The following is a 22,387-nucleotide window of genomic DNA, read 5'->3' on the forward strand; positions in this document are numbered from 1 at the left end:
ACATTTAAGAGAATGAAACTGTGATAGGTGATTTATGTTTATTGTTTAATTTAGACAATACCTTCACATTTGTGCAATTTTGGAAGAAATTAATAAAAAGAATTTGGACATCTTCATCCATCTATGACAGGATATGTGTAGTGGTTGTAATTTAATCTTGAACCAACTTTATGCTTCAATACAATGTGACAACTGAAAAGAACAGTTCACAAATTAAATAAAGGATGTGAATGTGAGATCAGTTTGCCTGCTAGCTCTTTCAAGAGTAATCAAATTGATGGGAAACTTCAGAACTTAAAGGCATCTCGTAGTCTCTGTCCCTTTAATCAGAAAAGCTGAAGTGTTAAGGCTGACTGTCACAAATTTAACAAGCGCGATGAACACCAGAAAAAGCTCCTTAGTTACCGTTTCAAGAGGAATTTTTTTTTTTTTTAATTTATAAAAATGTAATCTTCATTTAAATCCCTGTAGAAAAAACTTCATAGTGTAACTACACTCTTAAAAATACTGGTCCTTAAATGGTACTTTATGGTTCTTTACTGGGTTGTATGGTTAATTTGTATAATCAAATAGTATTTCACTCCGAGACAGGTTCCCTGCAGGTGAAATTCAGCCTACTGCTCTGAAACTCGTCCAAATATCTAGAAAACTCCAGGAATTTTTAATGTATGGTGGGCCACCTAGCAAGACCATAAATGTTTAAGAAAATAGGGAGAATCTTACTACAATTAGGATCCACTGCTGTTTCACAAATCTGTACCAATTTCCATCCATTTTCCAACCCGCTGAATCCGAACACAGGGTCACGGGGGTCTGCTGGAGCCAATCCCAGCCAACACAGGGCACAAGGCAGGAACCAATCCTGGGCAGGGTGCCAACCCACCGCAGTGTACCAATTTCTTCATGGTTATTTACTGTATGAACCCTGGAACACATCTAAGAAAATAAAGGGGTCTTTCTGAAACCCCGATCTCTACTGTAGTAGTGGGCACATCGTGTGCATTTGCTAGCAGTAACATTGTAGTCTACGCCTTAGTAAACGAGTGACAGCAAAATGACTCTGCGGTCTTTAAAAAACACTTCCTAATACGTAGGGGGGAATAAAACACGAAATATTTAGTGTGTGGAAAGCCACCTAGCCAGGCACTAACAGATTAACAAAAAGTGGACTCTTCCTGTGCTTTTGCATGCGGCGAGAATTCTTTTCCATTCAGGAGCCATTGTTTTATTACGGATCTCTTAACATCCCTTCATGGTTTTGTACTGTATGAAACCCTTTGACTTATCTGAATAAATGAAGGGTTCTTTCTGGAACCTTCACGTGGAAGGGCCTTTGCAGAACAACTAAAATAGGGTGCCCCGGTGGCATCGCTCTGATGAAACACCCCCCACGCCCTCAGCACCTCCATATGTAAGAGTGTACACGTGCAATACTTCCAAACTTGTCAAAACAGAGACAAAAGATTAAACAGAGAATTGCTACTTGACGCGAATTCAAAACCAGGCACTGAAGTCACTGTGACAAAACCAATAAGGAGGAGATGTCGAGTGTGGCCAACGTTAAATCGTTTCAGGAAGTAAGTCTCTATGCCTTTTTAGGGATCCACGGGAGCAACACCTTCGTCAGATTTTGAAAGCAGAGACGGAAGGTTCTCAGAGTGATCGGTGTTCTTGGATTCCAATATCAAGCCCCTCTGTTACTCTTCCCAGAGAAACGAGAACGGCACGTCGTTCATGAACAGTTCGATTCCATTTTAGATGTCCAGACCTTTGTCTTCATAGGGTACAAAGAAACGCAAACACGTGAAGAGAAGATAAATCAAAGATTCACAAGTTCAGCGCATGTCGCGACATCAAGATAAGGCGCCGCGGGCTCTGTTTCAAGTGAGATCAGAGTGACGTCCCGTTTCTTGAGGATTTGATGACAGGGCACCTCCACGGCCTCTATACCCTCATTGGGATTTAATGTATATAATAACAATTTATGCTTCTGTACTTTGAGTAATAATAATTTGCTCTGGTTACTTGATCACTTAACACTGTACACGACATATTTGGAATTATTTGACTTTTCTTGAAATGGACCTTGGGGCTGTCACAAAAAGTAATTTCGTTGTGTTACACAATGACAATAAAGTGCTTGAACTTGAACTTGAACAGTCGGTAGAGAATGGCGGTGGAGAGAGAAATAAAGGAATGACGGATTAAAGGACTGCTGAAGAAAGAACTCGCTCCTAACCTGGGCTCCCAAAAGCGACTAAACCGAAGTGTCCTGCCTGCCCTTTGAGATGCCGCGGGCCGCACGCTATTTAAACCGACGTTGCCAGAGCGTGTCTTCAGAGCGATGCCATAGAGGGGGACCATTTTTGGCTCCCAAGAGAACCACGCGCACGAAGGTTCCAGAAAGAGCCGGTTATTTATGGAGATCCGCAACAGGCTCCACGCAGAAAGTAACCGTGAACAGATCTGTCAAAGGCCAACGGCTCCCAATTTGAAAAGGACTCTCGCTACACACGATGACACGGGCAAAGTCCTGGTTTTCATCGACTGTCAGTGTCCTGCTAGGTAGACCACCATACATTAAACATCTCGTGCTCTTTTCTTCTTCTTCTTAAGATGTTTTTTAAAGCACACAGAACCAAGATCATGGGCAGAGCACCCTCCCCAGAATGAAACGATGTTTAATCAAGAGATGGCTCTATGAACTACACAACCCAACAATAAGTAATAATTAAATGGGACTTTGTTGGTTTTATTTTTTTGTTTGCTTGGTTTTTTTTTTACAAAGAAGAACACTTGAGGAGTAATTGTTTTAAAGTATTAATTTATTGACAACTCTGAGGAATACATTTTGCAAAACGTAAATTGATGGACAATTCATTTCGAATAAACAATAATTTCCATGGACCTTCAAGGCGCAAATGTCAAACAAATGAGGAACTTGGAGCAATCTTTTACAGTTGTCGGCTCTGTCATCGCCTCACTACAGGATGGTCTTTCAGCAGGAGAGGGAACAGATCGAGAGTACACGGGGGCTCGCGGCGAGGCCGGTGATCTCACGACCACACCAAGGGTGCCCGAAGCGTCCCCATACGACTTTGGCAGTGATCAGTAGAGCGCTGGAAGGCCCGGCCGCGCCTCTGGATGCTCTTCTGCCTCCTCTCTCAGGTTTGGGGGACCTTTCCGCGCCCTCCTCGAAACGTGGGCGCATAGGCATTCGGCACATCGGAACAGGATGGCGAAAAGACGACGTAGCGCGGTCTGAGCGAAGGGGTCCAGGGCACGGCCAATCGCAGAAGCGAGTGGCACGCTCGAGAAAGTAGCCAGGAGGTCCGTCAGCGTGCAACCCAGGGGCCAGAGGGTTGTGGCAGGTCCCGCTTCCTGGTCCAAAATTTTCACCAGAGCACCATAAACACCCTGCATCACCTGGTCGAGAAGTGCAACAAAAATCTGGACGATGGCTCTGGAGTTCTCAGATATCGGTGTGAACCACAAGATGCCACCACAGCACGAGATTAGGGTCAGCAGCAGGAGAGGGAAACGCTACCAGGTCAGCTCGGCTGGCTCGCCAATGTGAGGAGGGGCAGTCCTACCAACCAGGGCATTTTCAGGTTTAATGTCGATAACCACATGGTGCAAGTTGTCGGTGGCCTTTCGAGGCTGTCCACTTGTGGTGGAGGTCATGTCTTCGGTTTGGAGTAACCCGTTTTCAATAGCCCAGCAGAGTCGGGCGTTAGTAGTGCAAACATTTTGAAAGGGGAGCGAGCGATAAGAGATTTAGAGGGCGAGAGAAAGTGGATGTCGGGCCAATTTGAGACGAGGGTCCAACTGAAAGTGTAGAGAGTTGGAGATGTGAGACTGAGTTGGGGCTTGAATGAGTTGTTACAGAAGACGATGAAAGATTAAGGCGAGCGAATATGTGAGAGATTGAAGGAGCAAATTAGAGGAGCGGATTTGGTTTAAAATCCCAGGACCTCTAATTTGCTTTTACAATCTCTCACATATTCGCTCGCCTTAATCTTTCATCGTCTTCTATATCAACTCATTCAAGCCCCAACTCAGTCTCACATCTCCAACTCTCTACACTTTCAGTTGGACCCTCGTCTCAAATTGGCCCGACATCCACTTTCTCTCGCCCTCTAAATCTCTTATCGCTCGCTCCCCTTTCAAAATGTTTGCACTACTAACGCCCGACTCTGCTGGGCTATTGAAAACGGGTTACTCCAAACCAAAGACATGACCTCCACCACAAGTGGACAGCCTCGACAGGCCACCGACAACTTGCACCATGTGGTTATCGACATTAAACCTGAAAATGCCCTGGTTGGTAGGACTGCCCCTCCTCACATTGGCGATCCAGCCGAGCTGACCTGGCAGCGTTTCCCTCTCCTGCTGCTCACCCTACTCTCGTGCTGTGGGGGCATCTTGTGGTTCACACCGATATCTGAGAATTCCAGCGCCATGGTCCGGATTTTTGTTGCACTTCTCGACCAGGTGATGCAGGGTGTTTGTGGTGCCCTGGTGAAAATTTTGGACCAGGAAGCGGGACCTGCCACAGCCCTCTGGCCCCTGGGTTGCACGCTGACGGACCTCCTGGCTACTTTCTCGAGCGTGCCACTCGCTTCTGCGATTGGCCGTGCCCTGGACCCCTTCGCTCAGACCGCGCTTCGTCGTCTTCTCGCCATCCTGTTCCGATGCGCCGAAGGCCTGTGCGCCCACGTGTCGAGGAGGGCGCGGAAAGGTCCCCCAAACCTGAGAGAGGAGGCAGAAGAGCATCCAGAGGCGCGGCCGGGCATTCCAGCGCTCCACTGATCACTGCCAAAGTCGTATGGGGACGCTTCGGGCACCCTTGGTGTGGTCGTGAGATCACCGGCCTCGCCGCCAGCCCCCGTCTACTCTCGATCTGTTCCTGCTCCTGCTGAAAGACCATCCTGCAGCGAAGTGCCTCGAGAACCGACAACTGTAACAGCTGCTCGAAGTTCCTCATTTGTTTGACATTTGCGCCTTGAAGGTCCATGGAAATGATTGTTTATTCGAAATGAATTGTCAATCAATTTACGTTTTGCAACATGCATTCCTCAGAGTTGTCAATAAATTAATACTTCACAACACGTACTCCTTAAGTGTTCTTCTTTGTAATAAAAAAAAAAAAAGTCCCATTTAATTACTACTTATTGTTGGGTTGTGTCTTTCCTCACGGAGCCATCTCTTGACTAAACAGCGTTTCATTCTGGGGAGAGTGCTCTGCCCATGAACTTGGTTCTGTGTGCTTTGAAAAACAGCTTAATAATAAGAAGAAATATTATTTTCATCAATAATATTTTGGTGGCGGGGATTAAGGTCATAAATCATGCCTTTTGACAGTTTGACAGTTTCTTTCTGATAGTACTACTAATTTCATATTTTCATCAATTATATTTTCATATTTCATATATTCATCAATCATATTTGGGGCGGGGCTTAAGGTCATCAATCATCCCTTTTGACAGTTTCACAGTTTCTTCCATCCATCCATTTTCCAACCTGCTGAATCCAAACACAGGGTCACGGGGGTCTGCTGGAGCCAATCCCAGCCAACACAGGGCACAAGGCAGGGAACCAATCCTGGGCAGGGTGCCAACCCGGTATCCTCACAGGTGGTGCAGTGGTAGTGCTGCTGCTTTGCAGTAAGGAGACTGTGAAAGATTGTGGGTTTGCTTCCCGGTTCTTCTCTGTGTGGATAGCGCTTTGAGTACTGAGAAAAGCGCTATATAAATGTAACGAATTATTATTATTACTACTAATTTGATATTTTCATCAATTATATTTTCATATTTCATATATTCATCAATCATTTTTTGGGGGCGGGGCTTAAGGTCATCAATCATCTCTTTTGACAGTTTGACAGTTTCTTTCTGATAGTACTACTACTACTACTGACAGCTTAATAATAAGAAGAAATATTATTTTCATCAATAATATTTTGGGGGCGGGAATTAAGGTCATCAATCATCCCTTTTGACAGTTTGACAGTTCCTTTCTGATAGTACTTCTAACCATATTTTCATCAATTATATTTTCATATTTCATATATTCATCAATCTTTAATGGGGGCGGGGCTTAAGGTCATCAATCATCTCTTTTGACAGTTTGACAGTTTCTTTCTGATAGTACTACTAAACAGCTTAATAATAAGAAGAAATATTATTTTCATCAATAATATTTTGGGGGCGGGGATTAAGGCCATCAATCACCCCTTTTGACAGTTTCTTTCTGATAGTACTACTACTACTGCACTTGCCGGGTTTCGATTCGATTCTAAGAAGCGACGAAACGAATTGTTTGTTATTTCTGACAATGGAAGTAAGTTTGCTTCTAAATTAAAACGTATGAAATTTGCAATTGCTAAGTTTTCTTTGTGTTTTTCAAATAACTTTTTGTTTCTTTGTTGTGATTGTACGTTTGTATAAATATTAATATATATCGTATTCACGTTTGTATTAATAATCATTTTCGCTGTAGTAATTGATGCATATTCAGTGCTTGAAGTGGCCCGGCACTCAGCGGTGCCGGCAAATCTTCAAACACCGCAAAGCAAGTTTCACGGGGAACATCCACCAACACCCACCCCCTCTCCGGTGCTCAGTGGAATGCTAGTAGATCACCGCCAGTAGTTTGGTTCATTATTAACTCTGTGCATATTTACATTTGTGAGATGTTCGATTAAAACGCTGTAATGTTATTTTACATTTTTTTAAACAGGATCATATCACGATCAAAATTACCACAGACATTCCGTCCGTACTTCAATCTTCAGATGTGTTTTTGTGCCTTTTCTGTCATCCACGACTGTATTCTTCACGCTCGTATATACGAGCAAATGAACACTTGCGAGATCACCGCAGAACAGCAGTTTCGTACGGAGGTACGTGTATCTCACTTTTCCCATTAACTCAGGCTGAGTAATCTTTAAACCAATTTATCAATGAATTAATTTTTCTGTATTGATAATTACCACGTATGGTGTCCAGTCCTTTCTTTTAATCTCATTTGGACGTTTTTCAGCTTCTTTATTTATGCACAAAATAAGAAATGAGACAATCTCAGGAGCAACACAAATGAGAGAGATCTCTAAGAAAATACTGGAAAGTAGACTGAGGTGGTTTGAATTTGTAATGAGTAGAGATAATGTGTATGCGGGTAAAAAGATGATAAAAATGGAAGTACAAGGGAAGAGAAAGCTAATGAGGCCATAAGCAGAGATGGATGGATAAAGTAAAAGAATATCTGAAGGGCAAGGGTCTGACAGGGGAAGTCAGTTCAGGGCTAAGCTGTATGGAGAGTGCTGATCAAGCACATTGACCACACATAGAAGTGGGAATTGATGATGATGAAGAAGAAATTGTTTGGCACTTTCAGCTCTTTAACCAGCTGTAGTGTCATATTTTTCATATACAGGTCAATTGCCTATCCTGTATGTGTCTGTTGTATGTACAATACTGCAGTGGTTGATGTAGTTTGCTGTGCTGTTAATGACAACAGACAACATTAGGAGAACAAACCTGCAACCTACATTAGCTCAATATAAATGAGTATTTTCAGTTTTATTTTAAGATGTAAGTTGTCTAAAGAGTATATAGGTTATACTTCATGTCTGTACATAGAACCATGTCTATTTTCAGTAAACTGTTAAAACAGTTAAAGTGTTTTTAAAAATAGGTTTGCTGTTTCAGTAATTGCTGTTTGCCCTGGCCTGCTAGTCTGGTTAGGGTCACAGATGAGCACCAGAGACCATGGATATTAAATGGGTAAAGTCTAAAACAGACAGCTAATTTATCACAGATGTGTATATATGTACGATATTTACTCCGTTATGCACAGAACTAGTGGTTTTATTAGTGTTTTAACATAGATTATTTTGATGAAGAAATGAGTAGTCAAGCAAAATGACACCTTTTATTGGCTAACTAAAAAGTAAAACTTTGGTATTGTAATCTATCTGGCAGCAAAGAGCTATGATGACTTTATAGTGCCAAACACTTGTATTTTCTTGTCCAACAGGCTGTTGTATCTCGTAAGGTATCGTCCAAATGGTTAAAAAATTATGAAAATCCTAAAGGTCACCGGGTAATGACTTATATAGAAGATGAGGAGCTGATAGATGGCCTCTACAACTTCTTGGATGAAGTGCTGTCAAGAGCTGTAGGCACTTTTGAGAGGATTGACAGAGTTGGCATCATTCTGGATGTGCTGATACCAGAGGTTAATTAGCCTTCAGTAAATCTCTAATGAGTACAGAAAGTGTGTCTATGAGTAACATCCTCTCTTTTTCTGTGTTTGTCATCGGCTCTTATTAAAGCTGTACAAACAGATGAGAGGATTTCTCTGCCAGAGGCAAAAAATCTGTTCATGGATGGACCAGCAGACAGTGAGTGGTACGTCATGTGGAAAATAAACTGTCCTTTCTTTTTCTTTTCAGTGCCATTATTCTGTTAAACAGAATACCCTATAGTTGTTGTGAATTTAGACAAGAATATAAAATAAATATATATAAATGTGAATATATATGTTTAAAGTGACTTTTAAACTATACATTAGCACATTTGTAGTATTGGTAAAATTACATTTAGAAGTATGCAATATGTAGCATTTATTCTAAACTTTACAAGGTGAAGAATTGTGGTTTCAAATGACAAATGCAGACGTGTTTCTGGTTGGTATGATTAGAATTTGTTCATTTGTGTGCTTGTTTTTGTTTTGTTTTTTTAGTGAGAGGGAAGAGTTTGAAATACTGTACTTGTTTTACAACAGTTGGAAGTACAAGGAAAGCACCACTGAGACATTTAAACTCGGGATTACATCTCAACCCTACTCAAATAAATGTGTCTCTTTCTTTACTTCTCTTTTGTCTTTTTTATTTCTGTGTGTTATAATGACTGTGCATAATAGAGTTGTATATATTTAATGTAACTATTGATGTAAATAATAAAGGACACTTTCTGTTATTGTTAGATTGTTGATTAAGTTCTGTATATTTGAAATTGCTTGTCTGTTTTTAGACAATTGATGTCATCTGGATTTTTTCTTTAATTTTTATAACTGCTTTGTACAGTTGTTATGCATTTTACATTGTTGTTTTATTTATATATAATATATAGAAGTGGGCATGCTGTTGTTTTAATACTTCAGTGTATTTCTTGATCAGTCTGTTTGTTAAATTTAATCTTTGTGAGTTCTTTCTTTCAATTCAACTGACCAATCATTATTGATAATTGTAAATATTTCTTGAAATTGTTGCACAATTTATATTGAATAATTATTAATAAAATCTTGTTTTTGGTAGTGATAATAATGAGTGTTCTGTTTAAGAGGTGCTGGTCCAATCACCTTGCGTATTAACACTGTTAGAACTGTTAGATATGACCAGAGCCTCCACTCGTATCCACATGGTTACAAATGGTGTGCACTCTGCTGATAATCCCACAAGATAAAAGAGCTTGGAAACTGAGCATCCTGATCAAGGCTTTGCTGTTCACTTACAAATTTACTCCAGAATAATATGGTTCTTACTTATCTTTTATTAGGAGTCACATTTTCAATTACACTTGCATTTTTAACTTAAAATACAGGTTTTACATATGGGAACAAAATTAAAAGAAAAGGATTGTATACGCCTGAAAAATAGTCAAAACTTTTGAAGATCAGTATTCTAAAACCATGACTCACAGCTAGGACCTTGTTGTTCTAAGGTCTTGACATTATATATATAGATATAGATATAGAGATAGATATAGAGATATAGATAGATATATCTTCTCAAAAAATGAAAGGACCCCTTTTTAATGAGAGTACAGCATCAAGTCAGTGACACTTGTGGGCTATTGATCTGGTCAGTTAAGTAGCAGTGGGGCTTGTTCATCAGTTTCAGCTGCTTTGGGGCACTAGGGGGGGCAACAATGAGACGACCCCCAAAACAGGAATGAATGGTTTAACAGGTGGAGGGAGGCCACTGACATTTTTCCTTCCTCATCTGTTTTGTCACTCATTTTGCATTTGGCTACAGTCAGTGTCGCTACTGGTGGCATGAGGTCATACCTGGACCTTACAGAGCTGACACAGGTAGTCCAACTTTTCCAGGATGGCACATCAACACGTGCCATTGCCAGAAGGTTTGCCATGTCTCCCAGCACAGTCTTAAGGGCATGGAGGAGATTCCAGGAGACAGGCAGGCAGTTACTTCAGGAGAGCTGGACAGGTCCCCTCGTAGAAGGTCCTTAACCCATCAGCAGGACTCACCAGTTTCTGCTCCTTTGGCCAAGGAGGAACAGGATGAGCACTGCTAGAGCCTATAAAATGACCACCAGCAGGCAGGCCACTGGTGTGAATGTCTCTGACCAAACAATCACAAACAGACTTGAGGGTGGCCTGAAGGTGGCCCGACGTCCTCTAGTGAGCACCAGGGAGCTCAATTGGCATTTGCCATAGAATACCAGAATTGGCAGGTCTACCACTGGTGGGCACCCTGTGCGTTTCACAGATGAGAGCAGGTTCACCCTGAGCACATGTGTCAGATGTGAAAGGGTCTGGAGAAGCCATGGAGAACGTTATTCTGCCTGTGGCGTAGTTCAGCATAACCGGTTTGGTGGTGGGTCAGTGATGGTCTATGGAGGCATATCCATGGAGGGACACACAGACCTCTACAGACTAGACAACAGTGGGCACCTTGACTGCCATTAGGTATCTGGATGAAATCCTTGGACCCATTGGCAGACCCTATGCTGGTGCAGTTCCTCCTGGTGCACCACAACGGCTGGCCTCATGTGGTCAGAGGATGAAGGAATTGATCCCATTGACTGCCCCAAGAACACCTCTGGGTGGGACATTATGTTTCAGTCCATCCAACGCCACCAGGTTGCACCTCAGAATGTCCAGGAGCTCAGTGATGCCCTGGTCCAGATCTGGGAGGAGATCCCCCAGGACACCATCCTTCATCTCATTAGCAGCATGCCCCCCCCCCCCCCCCCCCCCAATATTGTCAGGCATGCACACAAGCACATGGGGGCCATACAAATTACTGAGTGCTATTTGGAGTTGCTGCAATGAAATTTCAGCAAAATGGACTCGCCTGCCTGCCTGCCGCATTGTTTTTTCCTTTTGATTTTCGGGGTGTCTTTGAATTCAGCCCTCTGTAGATTCATCATTTTCATTTCCAACAAACGATGTGCCATCCTTTTGTTCCTAACACATCAGTCCATAGCAGTAGAGACAGCCAGCAAGATTTTTTTCCCATTAAGATCTCATGTGCTTTCAAAGTGTTCCTTTAATTTTTTTTATATACTATATATATAATACATACTATTGAAAACTACATTGATGTAAACCAGATTTTCAGTATAAACCAATGAGAAACGACAATATAAAAATGCCTTACCAGAAATATCATTGCAAAATAAATTTCCAGCTGTTCAGATTGAATTATTTAATGGCTGTGACTTGACAGACTCAGTGTAGTGTGTGCTAAATGAGCAGTAAAGTGGAGTCGTGTACAGCTGTGCAGGGTGTTATGTCAGGGCCATATTGGAGTATACAGACTCGCTGTGCTCTTAATATGCTGTTTGTTTGGATACTCATACAGGATGATGTCCAGCTGAACTCTCTGCCATCTCTATCTTGTTACCAGTCGTGATGCTGATGCCCATCAGTGCCCGCTGTACAGTTGGACTCCTGACCTCCTCCTCCAGTATCAGAGACCCTAAAGAAAGTAGGACCTGATGGAGTCAAATGGAGGATAAATTAGATATGAACAAACATCTGTCATGTTTTAATCTCTAAATGTAACTTTTGCATAAGTAATATGTATTATAATAAACACATATTTAATGATCTTAAAGAGGTATTTAAAATCCCAAAAGTAATAAAGGTCCAATTAAGTCAAATAATTGAATACCCTGATTAACAGGTGCACAGACACAAAAACTGCAAAATTATTAGTCTTTTGAAGGCATAATATTTGCTCTTCACAGATCGTTTAACATAGTAAACTTCATTGTAAAAATAATAATTGAAAGGTGACTGTTAGCACTATGACAACTGTGTTTCTTACATTTAACATTGATAACATAGAGACAGCCAATTGATTCTTTAAAGTCACAATTTTATTGCCAGCTTTCTTAACATTTTATATTCCCCGATACCTGAACTTGAGAGTGTCAAGTATGTGATTTGTAATAATCTGTAATCATAATACAGCTAAAAAATAAACTTAAATACGTGATTCACAGGCAAGAAACTCACTGGAGCTGCTGGTATATTGAGAACAGACATGAAGACCGAAGAATATTGACATCAGCAAACAAAGAACAGATGGTGATCTGCAGGCAAGAAGGGGCTACAATGGAATATTAGGAACTCTGACAGTTTATTCAACGTTTAAAATTGTAATACGTTCATAGCCTTTAAGGTCATTAAGGTGACCCGTTAAATGTAGGCGGCTATTTCATTTGGACATTCGAGTAAACACCAACAGTCAAACATTTGTTTTAATCTGACTGACTTAATCAAGTAGAGCCCACACTTAAGTCCACGTCAATCCATTAAAATTAGGCGGACACAAATTTGTATTGTTATGTTCATTTAAATTTTCTTCAGACGTTGTTCAGTAACGATAAATATCTCATATGCAAACTTTTATTATTATTTTTTCAGAACCGCTACTTCATAAATGACTGTGGTAAAAATACACTGCAGTCTTAATAATGCACTCGACATAGTGCTATAGTGTAAGATATTAACACTAGTACACTATCGTCGCAGAGGTATTTTATGAATACAGTATACACTCTGTCTCTTACAGTCACTTTATCTTCACCGTCCACCTTTAGAAATTACACCCACCTTTCTTTTTGCGTATCCAAAAGGCAATTGGCTAAAGTGGAGCATGAATGACAAATAACACCGATTGGCGATTTGTTGAATAAAACGGTGATTGACCGCGACGTTTAAATTTGCGATTGGCTGATCAGTGACTGACGTGGGCAAATATAATATATGATTGGCTGAAGTCGAAAATGATATCAACGCCCATTTTACTCCGGTCTGCAGCAATATCTACTTGGTATTTTCTGCCACATACAACACTGGCACCTTTCTCCTGTCCCTCAAATGTACCGGCTTTAATCCATTCCCAGTCAATTTCCCGACATTCGGTGTCCCAACTCCCTACCTTCCCCTTACGTTTTTCTGTTTTTTTTTTTTGGTTTTTCTTAGCCTTTATCGCCCGTTTTGCCCTCGCTCACTTCCCACAATGGTATGGCGAGACCCTTAGGCTTCACCTCTAGGGGGTGCTCCATCATTGGGACTGCTTGGATTAACTCCTTCATTAAAGTGCCTTAGAAAAAAAACGTTTAAAAAAAAAAGTGGTTTGGAAAAAAACCTGCCAGCCATTTCGGGCAAACCTCGATCTCTACTGTAGTAGAGGGCACATCGTGTGCATTTGCTAGCAGTAACATTGTAGTCTACGCCTTAGTAAACGAGTGACAGCAAAATGACTCTGCGGTCTTTAAAATAACACTTCCTAATACGTAGGGGGGAATAAAAAACATGAAATCTTTAGTGTGTGGAAAGCCACCTAGCCAGGCACTAACAGATTAACAAAAAGTGGACTCTTCCTGTGCTTTTGCATGCGGCGAGAATTCTTTTCCATTCAGGAGCCATTGTTTTATTACGGATCTCTTAACATCCCTTCATGGTTTTGTACTGTATGGAGCCCGTTGATTTATCTGAATAAATGAAGGGTTCTTTCTGGAACCTTCACGTGGAAGGGTCTTTGCAGAACAACTAAAATAGGGTGCCCGGGTGGCAACACTCCGATGACCCTGAAAAGCACCTTAATATGTAAGAGTTTACAAGTGCAATATTTCCAAACTTGTCAAAACAGAGACAAAAGATTAAATAGAGAATTGCTACTTGACGCGAATTCAAGACCAGGCACTGAAGTCACTGTGCCATAACGAATAAGGAGGAGATGTCGAGTGTGGCCAAAGTTAATTCGTTTCAGGAAGTAAGTCTCTATGCCTTTTTAGGGATCCACGGGAGCAACACCTTCGTCAGGTTGTGAAAGCAGAGACGGAAGGTTCTCAGAGTGATCGGTGTTCTTGAATTCCAAAATCAAGCCCCTCTGTTATTCTTCCCAGAGAAATGAGAACAGCACGTCGTTCATGAACAGTTCGATTCCATTTTAAATGTCCAGACCTATGTCTTTAAAGGGTACAAAGAAACGCAAACACGTGAAGAGAAGTGAAATCAAAGATTCACAAGTTCAGCGCACGTCGCGACATCAAGATAAGGCACCGCGGGCTCTGTTTCAAGTGAGATCAGATTGACGTCCCGTTTCTGGAGGATCTGATGACAGGGCACCTCCACGGCCTCTATACCCTCATTGGGATTTAATGTATATAATAACAATTTATGGTTCTGTACTTTGAGTAATAATAATTTGCTCTGGTTACTTGATCACTTAACACTGCATACGACATATTTGGAATTATAGGACTTTTCTTTAAATGGACCTTGGGGATGTCACAAAAAGTAATTTCGTTGTGTTACACAATGACAATAAAGTGCTTGAACTTGAACTTGAAAAGTCGATAGAGAATGACGGTGGAGAGAGAAATAAAGGAATGACGGATTAAAGGACTGCTGAAGACAGAACTCGCTCGTAACCTGGGCTCCCTAAAGCGATTAAACCGAAGTGTCCTGCCTGCCCTTTGAGATGCCGCGGACCGCACTCTATTTAAACCGACGTTGCCAGAGCTTGTCTTCAGAGCGATGCCATAGAGGGGGACCATTTTTGGCTCCCAAGAGAACCACGTGCACGAAGGTTCCAGAAAGAGCCCGTTATTTATGGAGATCCGCAAACAGGCTCCACGCAGAAAGTAACCGTGAACAGATCTGTCAGAAGCCAACGGCTCCCAATTTGAAAAGGACTCTCGCTACACACGATGCCACGGGCAAAGTCCAGGATTTCTTGAACTGTCAGTGTCCTGCTAGGTAGACCAGCATACATTAAACATCTCGTGCTCTTTTCTTCTTATTATTAAGGTGTTTTTTAAAGCACACAGAACCAAGATCATGGGCAGAGCACCCTCCCCAGAATGAAACGATGTTTAATCAAGAGATGGGTCTATGAGGAACCACACAATCCAACAATAAGTAATAATTAAATGGGACTTTGTTGGTTTTATTTTTTTTTTGTTTTATTTTTTATTTTTTACAAAGAAGAACACTTAAGGAGTACGTGTTGTGAAGTATTAATTTATTGACAACTCTGAGGAATGCATGTTGCAAAACGTAAATTGATTGACAATTCATTTCGAATAAACAATCATTTCCATGGACCTTCAAGGCGCAAATGTCAAACACATGAGGAACTTGGAGCAATCTTTTACAGTTGTCGGTTCTCGAGGCACTTCGCTGCAGGATGGTCTTTCAGCAGGAGCAGGAACAGATCGAGAGTAGACGGGGGCTCACGGCGAGGCCGGTGATCTCACGACCCCAGGGAGATACGGCGGGTGCCCGAAGCGGCCTCATACGACTTTGACAGTAATCAGTAGAGCGCTGGAATGCCCGGCCGCGCCTCTGGGTGCTCGTCTGCCTCCTCTCTCGGGTTTGGGGGACCTTTCCGCGCCCTCCTCGAAACGTGGGCGCACAGGCCTTCGGCGCATCGGAACAGGATGGCGAGAAGACGACGAAGCGCGGTCTGAGCGAAGGGGTCCAGGGCACGGCCAATCGCAGAAGCGAGTGGCACGCTCGAGAAAGTAGCCAGGAGGTCCGTCAGCGTGCAACCCAGGGGCCAGAGGGTTGTGGCAGGTCCCGCTTCCTGGTCCAAAATTTTCACCAGGGCACCACAAACACCCTGCATCACCTGGTCGAGAAGTGCAACAAAAATCTGGACGATGGCTCTGGAGTTCTCAGATATCGGTGTGAACCACAAGATGCCCCCACAGCACGAGATTAGGGTCAGCAGCAGGAGAGGGAAACGCTGCCAGGTCAGCTCGGCTCGCTCTCTAATGGGGGGAGGGGCAGTCCCACCAGCTAGGACATTTTCAGGTTTAACGTCGATAACCACGTGGTGCAAGTTGTCGGTGGCCTTTCGAGGATGTCCACTTGTGGTGGAGGTCATGTCTTCGATTTGGAGTAACCCGTTTTCAATAGCCCAGCAGAGTCGGGCGTTAATAGTGCAAACATTTTGAAAGGGGAGCGAGCGGTAAGAGATTTAGAGGGCGAGAGAAAGTGGATATCGGGCCAATTTGAGACGAGGGTCCAACTGAAAGTGTAGAGAGTTGGATATGTGACACTGAGTTGGGGCTTGAATGAGAGCGCTGCGAGTTGATATTGAAGACGATGAAAGATTAAGGCGAGCGAATATGTCAGAGATTGAAGGAGCAAATTAGAGGAGCGGATTTTGTTTTAAAAAGCCAGGACCTCGTAGATGGAGGGCGAGACGCCTTGGCTGGGATTCGATCTGACTCTTTGTAACTCAATTCCTTCAGACTAAGGTGATGCGCCTTAACAGAGTGAGCCACGGCAGAACCCAGAAGTCCCGCGGTCTACCTGTTATTTGTATTTGTCAGTGACGTCAGGACGTGCCAGCGACTGTAGACGCGTCTGGCTGACACTTCTTAGCTGTATTTTCTGCCGCATACAACATTGTCACCTTTCTCTTGTCTCTCAAATGTACCGGCTTTTTATCATTCCCAGTCAATTTCCCGACATTCGGTGTCCCAACTCCCTACCTTCCCCTTACGCTTTTCTGTTTTTTTTGTTTTTCTTAGCCTTTATCGCCCGTTTCGCCCTCGCTCACTTCCCACAATGGTATGGCGAGACTCTTAGGTTCACCTCTAGGGGGTGCTCCATCATTGGGACTGCTTGGATTAACTCCTTCATTAAAGTGCCTTAGAAAAAAAAACGTTTTAAAAAAAAAAAGTGGTTTGGAAAAAAACCTGCCAGCCATTTCGAGCAAACCCCGATCTCTACTGTAGTAGAGGGCACATCGTGTGCATTTGCTAGCAGTAACATTGTAGTCTACGCCTTAGTAAACGAGTGACAGCAAAATGACTCTGCGGTCTTTAAAAAAACACTTCCTAATACGTAGGGGGGAATAAAACACGAAATATTTAGTGTGTGGAAAGCCACCTAGCCAGGCACTAACAGATTAACAAAAAGTGGACTCTTCCTGTGCTTTTGCATTCGGCGAGAATTCTTTTCCATTCAGGAGCCACTTTGCAGAACAACTAAAATAGGGTGCCCCGGTGGCATCGCTCTGATGAGACACCCCCCACACCCCCACCCAGCACCTCCATATGTAAGAGTGTACAAGTGCAATATTTCCAAACTTGTCAAAACAGAGACAAAAGATTAAATAGAGAATTGCTAGTTGACGCGAATTAAAAACCAGGCACTGAAGTCACTGTGCCAAAACGAATAAGGAGGAGATGTCGAGTGTGGCCAACGTTAAATCGTTTCAGAAAGTAAGTCTGTGGGCCTTTTAGTAATCCACAGGACCAACACCTTCGTCGGATTGTGAAAGCAGACACCGAAGGTTCTCAGAGTGATCTGTGTTCTTGGACTCCAATATCAAGCCCCTCTGTTACTCTTCCCAGAGAAATGAGAACATCACGTTGTTCATGAACAGTTCGATTCCATTTCAGATGTCCAGACCTTTGTCTTTAAAGGGTACAAAGAAACGCAAACACGTGAAGAGAAGTGAAATCAAAGATTCACAAGTTCAGCGCACGTCGCGACATCAAGATAAGGCACCGCGGGCTCTGTTTGAAGTGAGATCAGAGTGACGTCTCGTTTCTGGAGGATTTGATGGCAGGGAACCTCCACGGCCTCTATACCCTCATTGGGATTTAATGTATATAATAACAATTTATGCTTCTGTACTTTGAGTAATAATAATTTGCTCTGGTTACTTGATTACTTAACACTGTACATGACATATTTGGAATTATTGGACTTTTCTTTAAATGCACCTTGGGGATGTCACAAAAAGTAATTTCATTGTGTTACACAATGACAATAAAGTGCTTGAACTTGAACTTGAACAGTCGATAGAGAATGGCGGTGGAGAGAGATATAAAGGAATGACGGATTAAAGGACTGCTGAAGACAGAACTCGCTCCTAACCTGGGCTCCCAAAAGCGAGTAAGCAGACGTGTCCTGCCTGCCCTTTGAGATGCCGCGGGCCGCACGCTATTTAAACCGAAGTTCAGAGCGTGTCTTCAGAGCGATGCCATAGAGGGGGACCATTTTGGCTCCCAAAAGAACCACGCGCACGAAGGTTCCAGAAAGAGCCGGTTATTTATGGAGATCCGCAACAGGCTCCACGCAGAAAGTAACCGTGAACAGATCTGTCAGAAGCCAACGGCTCCCAATTTGAAAAGGACTCTCGCTACACACGATGACACGGGCAAAGTTCAGGTTTTCTTCATCTGCCAGTGTCCTGCTCTGGAGACGACCATACATTAAACATTTCGTGCTCTTTTCTTCTTATTATTAAGATGTTTTTCAAAGCACACAGAACCAAGATCATGGGCAGAGCACCCTCCCCAGAATTAAACGACGTTTAATCAAGAGAGGGCTCTGTGAACTACACAACCCAACAATAAGTAATAATTAAATTGGACTTTGTTGGTTTTATTTTTTTGTTTGTTTTTTGTTTTTTTACAAAGAAGAACACTTGAGGAGTACTTGTTGTGAAGTATTAATTTATTGTCAATTCTGAGGAATAAACAATCATTTCCATGGAGCTTCAAGGCGCAAATGTCAAACAAATGAGGAACTTCGAGCTGCTTTTACAGTTTTCGGTTCTCGAGGCACTTCGTTGCAGGATGGTCTTTCAGCAGGAGCGGGAACAGATCGAGAGTACACGGGGGCTCGCGGCGAGGCCGGTGATCTCACGACCACACCAAGGGTGCCCGAAGCGGCCCCATACGACTTTGACAATGATCAGTAGAGCGCTGGAATGCCCGGCCGCGCCTCTGGATGCTCTTCTGCCTCCTCTCTCAGGTTTGGGGGACCTTTCCGCGCCCTCCTCGAAACGTGGGCGCACAGGCCTTCGGCGCATCGGAACAGGATGGCGAGAAGACGACGAAGCGCGGTCTGAGCGAAGGGGTCCAGGGCACGGCCAATCGCAGAAGCGAGTGGCACGCTCGAGAAAGTAGCCAGGAGGTCCGTCAGCGTGCAACCCAGGGGCCAGAGGGTTGTGGCAGGTCCCGCTTCCTGGTCCAAAATTTTCACCAGGGCACCACAAACACCCTCCATCACCTGGTGGGAAAGTTCCACACAAATCCGGACCATGGCGCTGGAACTCTCAGATATCGGTGTGAACCACAAGATGCCCCCACAGCACGAGATTAGGGTCAGCAGCAGGAGAGGGAAACGCTGCCAGGTCAGCTCGGCGTCCTCGCCAATGGGGGGAGGGGCAGTCCCACCAGCCAGGGCATTTTCAGGTTTAATGTCGATAACCACATGGTGCAAGTTGTCGGTGGCCTTTCGAGGATGTCCACTTGTGGTGGAGGTCATGTCTTCGGTTTGGAGTGACCCGTTTTAAATAGCCCAGCAGAGTCGGGCGTTAGTAGTGCAAACATTTTGAAAGGGGAGCGAGCGGTAAGAGATTTAGAGGGCGAGAGAAAGTGGATGTCGGGCCAATTTGAGACGAGGGTCCAACTGAAAGTGTAGAGAGTTGGAGATGTGAGACTGAGTTGGGGCGCTGCGAGTTGATATTGAAGACGATGAAAGTTTAAGGCGAGCGAATATGTGAGAGATTGAAGGAGCAAATTAGAGGATCGGATTTTGTTTAAAACACCCAGGACCTCATAGAAGGAGGGCGAGACGCACTTGCCGGGATTCGATCCGATTCTCTGTAACTCAATTCCTTCAGACTAAGGTGATGCGCCGTAACACAGTGAGCCGCTTCAGAACCCGGAAGTCCCGCGGTCTACCTGTTATTTGTATTTGTCAATGACGTCAGGACGTGCCAGCGACTGTAGACCCGTCTGGCTGACACTGCTTTATTGTATTTTCTGCCACATACAACACTGTCACCTTTCTCTTGTCTCTCAAATGTACCAGCTTTCTTCCATTCCCAGTCAATTTCCTGACATTCAGTGTCCCAACTCCCTACCTTCCCCTTACGTTTTTCTGTTTTTTTTGTTTTTCTTAGCCTTTATCGCCCGTTTCGCGCACGCTCACTTCCCACAATGGTATGGCGAGACCCTTAGGCTTCACCTCTAGGGGGTACTCCATCATTGGGACTGCTTGGATTAACTCCTTTTAAAGTACCTTAGAAAAAAAAAAAACGTTTAAAAAAAAAAGTGGTTTGGAAAAAAACCTGCCAGCCATTTCGAGCAAACCCCGATCCCTACTGTAGTAGTGGGCACATCGTGTGCATTTGCTAGCAGTAACATTGTAGTCTACGCCTTAGTAAACGAGTGACAGCAAAATGACTCTGCGGTCTTTAAAAAACACTTCCTAATACGTAGGGGGGAATAAAATACGAAATCTTTAGTGTATGGAAAGCCACCTAGCCAGGCACTAACAGATTAACAAAAAGTGGACTCTTCCTGTGCTTTTGCATGCGGCGAGAATTCTTTTCCATTCAGAAGCCATTGTTTTATTACGGATCTTTTAACATCCCTTCATGGTTTTGTACTGTATGGAGCCCGTTGATTTATCTGAATAAATGAAGGGTTCTTTCTGGAACCTTCACGTGGAAGGGTCTTTGCAGAACAACTAAAATAGGGTGCACTCTGATGACCCCCACCACCCCCACCCCCAGCACCTCCATATGTAAGAGTTTACAAGTGCAATATTTCCAAACGTCAAAACAGAGACAAAAGATTAAATAGAGAATTGCTACTTGACGCGAATTCAAGACCAGGCACCGAAGTCACTGTGCCATAACGAATAAGGAGGAGATGTCGAGTGTGGCCAACGTTAAATCGTTTCAGGAAGTAAGTCTCTATGCCTTTTTAGGGATCCACGGGAGCAACACCTTCGTCAGGTTGTGAAAGTAGAGACCGAAGGTTCTCACAGTGATCTGTGTTCTTGGACTCCAATATCAAGCCCCTCTGTTACTCTTCCCAGAGAAATGAGAACAGCACGTCGTTCATGAACAGTTCGATTCCATTTTACATGCCCAGACCTTTGTCTTCATAGGGTACAAAGAAACGCAAACACGTGAAGAGAAGTGAAATCAAAGATTCACAAGTTCAGCGCACGTGGCGACATCAAGATAAGGCGCCGCGGGCTCTGTTTCAAGTGAGATCAGATTGACGTCCCGTTTCTGGAGGATTTGATGGCAGGGAACCTCCACGGCCTCTATACACACATTGGGATTTAATGTATATAATAACAATTTATGCTTCTGTACTTTGAGTAATAATAAAATGGGACTTTGTTTTATATATATATATATATATATATATATATATATATATATATATATATATATATATATATTGTGACGTGTCTTGCCATTGCATGGACTATAGGGAAGGGAAGCAGTGTTGGGGTGGAGTCTTGAGGGAACCCTGTTTGTAAGGGCTTGGGGCACCTCCCTAGAGAGAGATGAGTGACAGGGATATGGGTTAATTAATGGGGCGTGATAAAAAGGTGTGTGTGGCCAGAAGTTGGAGTTGGAGGCGGGAGAACAATATAAGGTGTAAGGAAGGGAAGTAACTGTGGGGAGAGTAAGAGAGGTAGATAGGACGAAGGTGATTAGTCTTTGTTATTTTGGAGGTGTCCCCGTGACCCAGACAACGGGCGGCTGTAGGGCACCGTTTATATCGCGGCTGATTGAATAAAAAGCCAGTCGGCATTTTTGGAAGACTTCCCCGGTCAAGCGGCTCCTGAGTGTGTTATTCGACGGGACGTCACATTGGTGATCAGAAGTGGGATTTGGTTATTAGACAAACGGAGTCGCGACAGTGTGGAAATGAAACGAAGTAGCAGTCAAAGTCCGGGTGAGAGTGTATTTAAAGAAGCGTTCACGCCGCATATAAGTTCGCCTAGGCAGTTAGCACTCATGGAGGAGGGCGGGTTTTCAGCCCGCGTGAAGCAAGAGGGTGACTTAGAGCCTTCGTCGGAGCAGTTTGCATTTATGAGGCTGAATGCTGTTGAGCCTGCAGCGCGACCCCATTTTATGGAAGACGCTCAATTTAATGCGAGGCCGGATGGAGCGATAGAAACGAAAGAATTGCAGCGCTTCCCGAGTGTGTTGGCGTGGACCGAATTTAAACAGCGCTTCCTTTATTTAGCAAATAAGTACGGATGGACGGAGGATTATGGAGCAGGGCAGTTATTGGCACATGTAGATGGAGAGGCAATAAACGTGTTGGCTGAA

The 22,387-nt window shown here is 43.5% G+C and overlaps 1 protein-coding gene and 1 long non-coding RNA gene across 4 annotated transcripts; one reads left to right on the top strand and one right to left on the bottom strand.

The window, feature by feature from the left end:
* Nucleotides 1-1,112: 1,112 nt before the first annotated feature.
* On the bottom strand, nt 1,113-21,187 carry LOC127529102 (uncharacterized). 2 transcript variants are annotated; one of them, XR_007935784.1, is made up of 3 exons: nt 21,038-21,187; nt 17,448-17,547; nt 1,113-1,516 (listed from the first exon to the last, which is right to left on the bottom strand). It is a non-coding gene; the product is annotated as an uncharacterized LOC127529102 (long non-coding RNA). The 2 variants fall into 2 exon arrangements; XR_007935783.1 differs by lacking the exon at nt 1,113-1,516 and adding an exon at nt 13,575-13,977.
* On the top strand, nt 6,703-9,139 carry LOC114657109 (uncharacterized). Of its 2 annotated transcripts, XM_051931621.1 has the most exons (4): nt 6,703-6,904; nt 8,041-8,241; nt 8,339-8,414; nt 8,749-9,139. In XM_051931621.1, the coding sequence occupies exons 1-4, from the start codon at nt 6,716-6,718 to the stop codon at nt 8,910-8,912; spliced, it is 630 nt and encodes a 209-aa protein (XP_051787581.1). In that variant the 5' UTR covers nt 6,703-6,715; the 3' UTR covers nt 8,913-9,139. The 2 variants fall into 2 exon arrangements, with proteins under 2 accessions (XP_051787581.1, XP_051787582.1); XM_051931622.1 differs by lacking the exon at nt 8,749-9,139 and having other exon boundaries at nt 8,339-8,500.
* Nucleotides 21,188-22,387: the final 1,200 nt, after the last annotated feature.

This window comes from Erpetoichthys calabaricus, chromosome 9, assembly GCF_900747795.2.
Source record: "Erpetoichthys calabaricus chromosome 9, fErpCal1.3, whole genome shotgun sequence".
Classification (NCBI taxonomy): Eukaryota; Metazoa; Chordata; class Cladistia; order Polypteriformes; family Polypteridae; genus Erpetoichthys; species Erpetoichthys calabaricus.

What these genes read in the sequence shown, in the direction of transcription:
- LOC114657109 (XM_051931621.1), top strand. Translation starts at nt 6,716, where the DNA reads ATGTTATTTTACATTTTTTTAAACAGGATCATATCACGATCAAAATTA. An exon ending in AACAGCAGTTTCGTACGGAG is followed by an intron (nt 6,905 to 8,040) that starts GTACGTGTATCT and finishes CTTGTCCAACAG; the next exon opens with GCTGTTGTATCTCGTAAGGT. An exon ending in TGGATGTGCTGATACCAGAG is followed by an intron (nt 8,242 to 8,338) that starts GTTAATTAGCCT and finishes CTCTTATTAAAG; the next exon opens with CTGTACAAACAGATGAGAGG.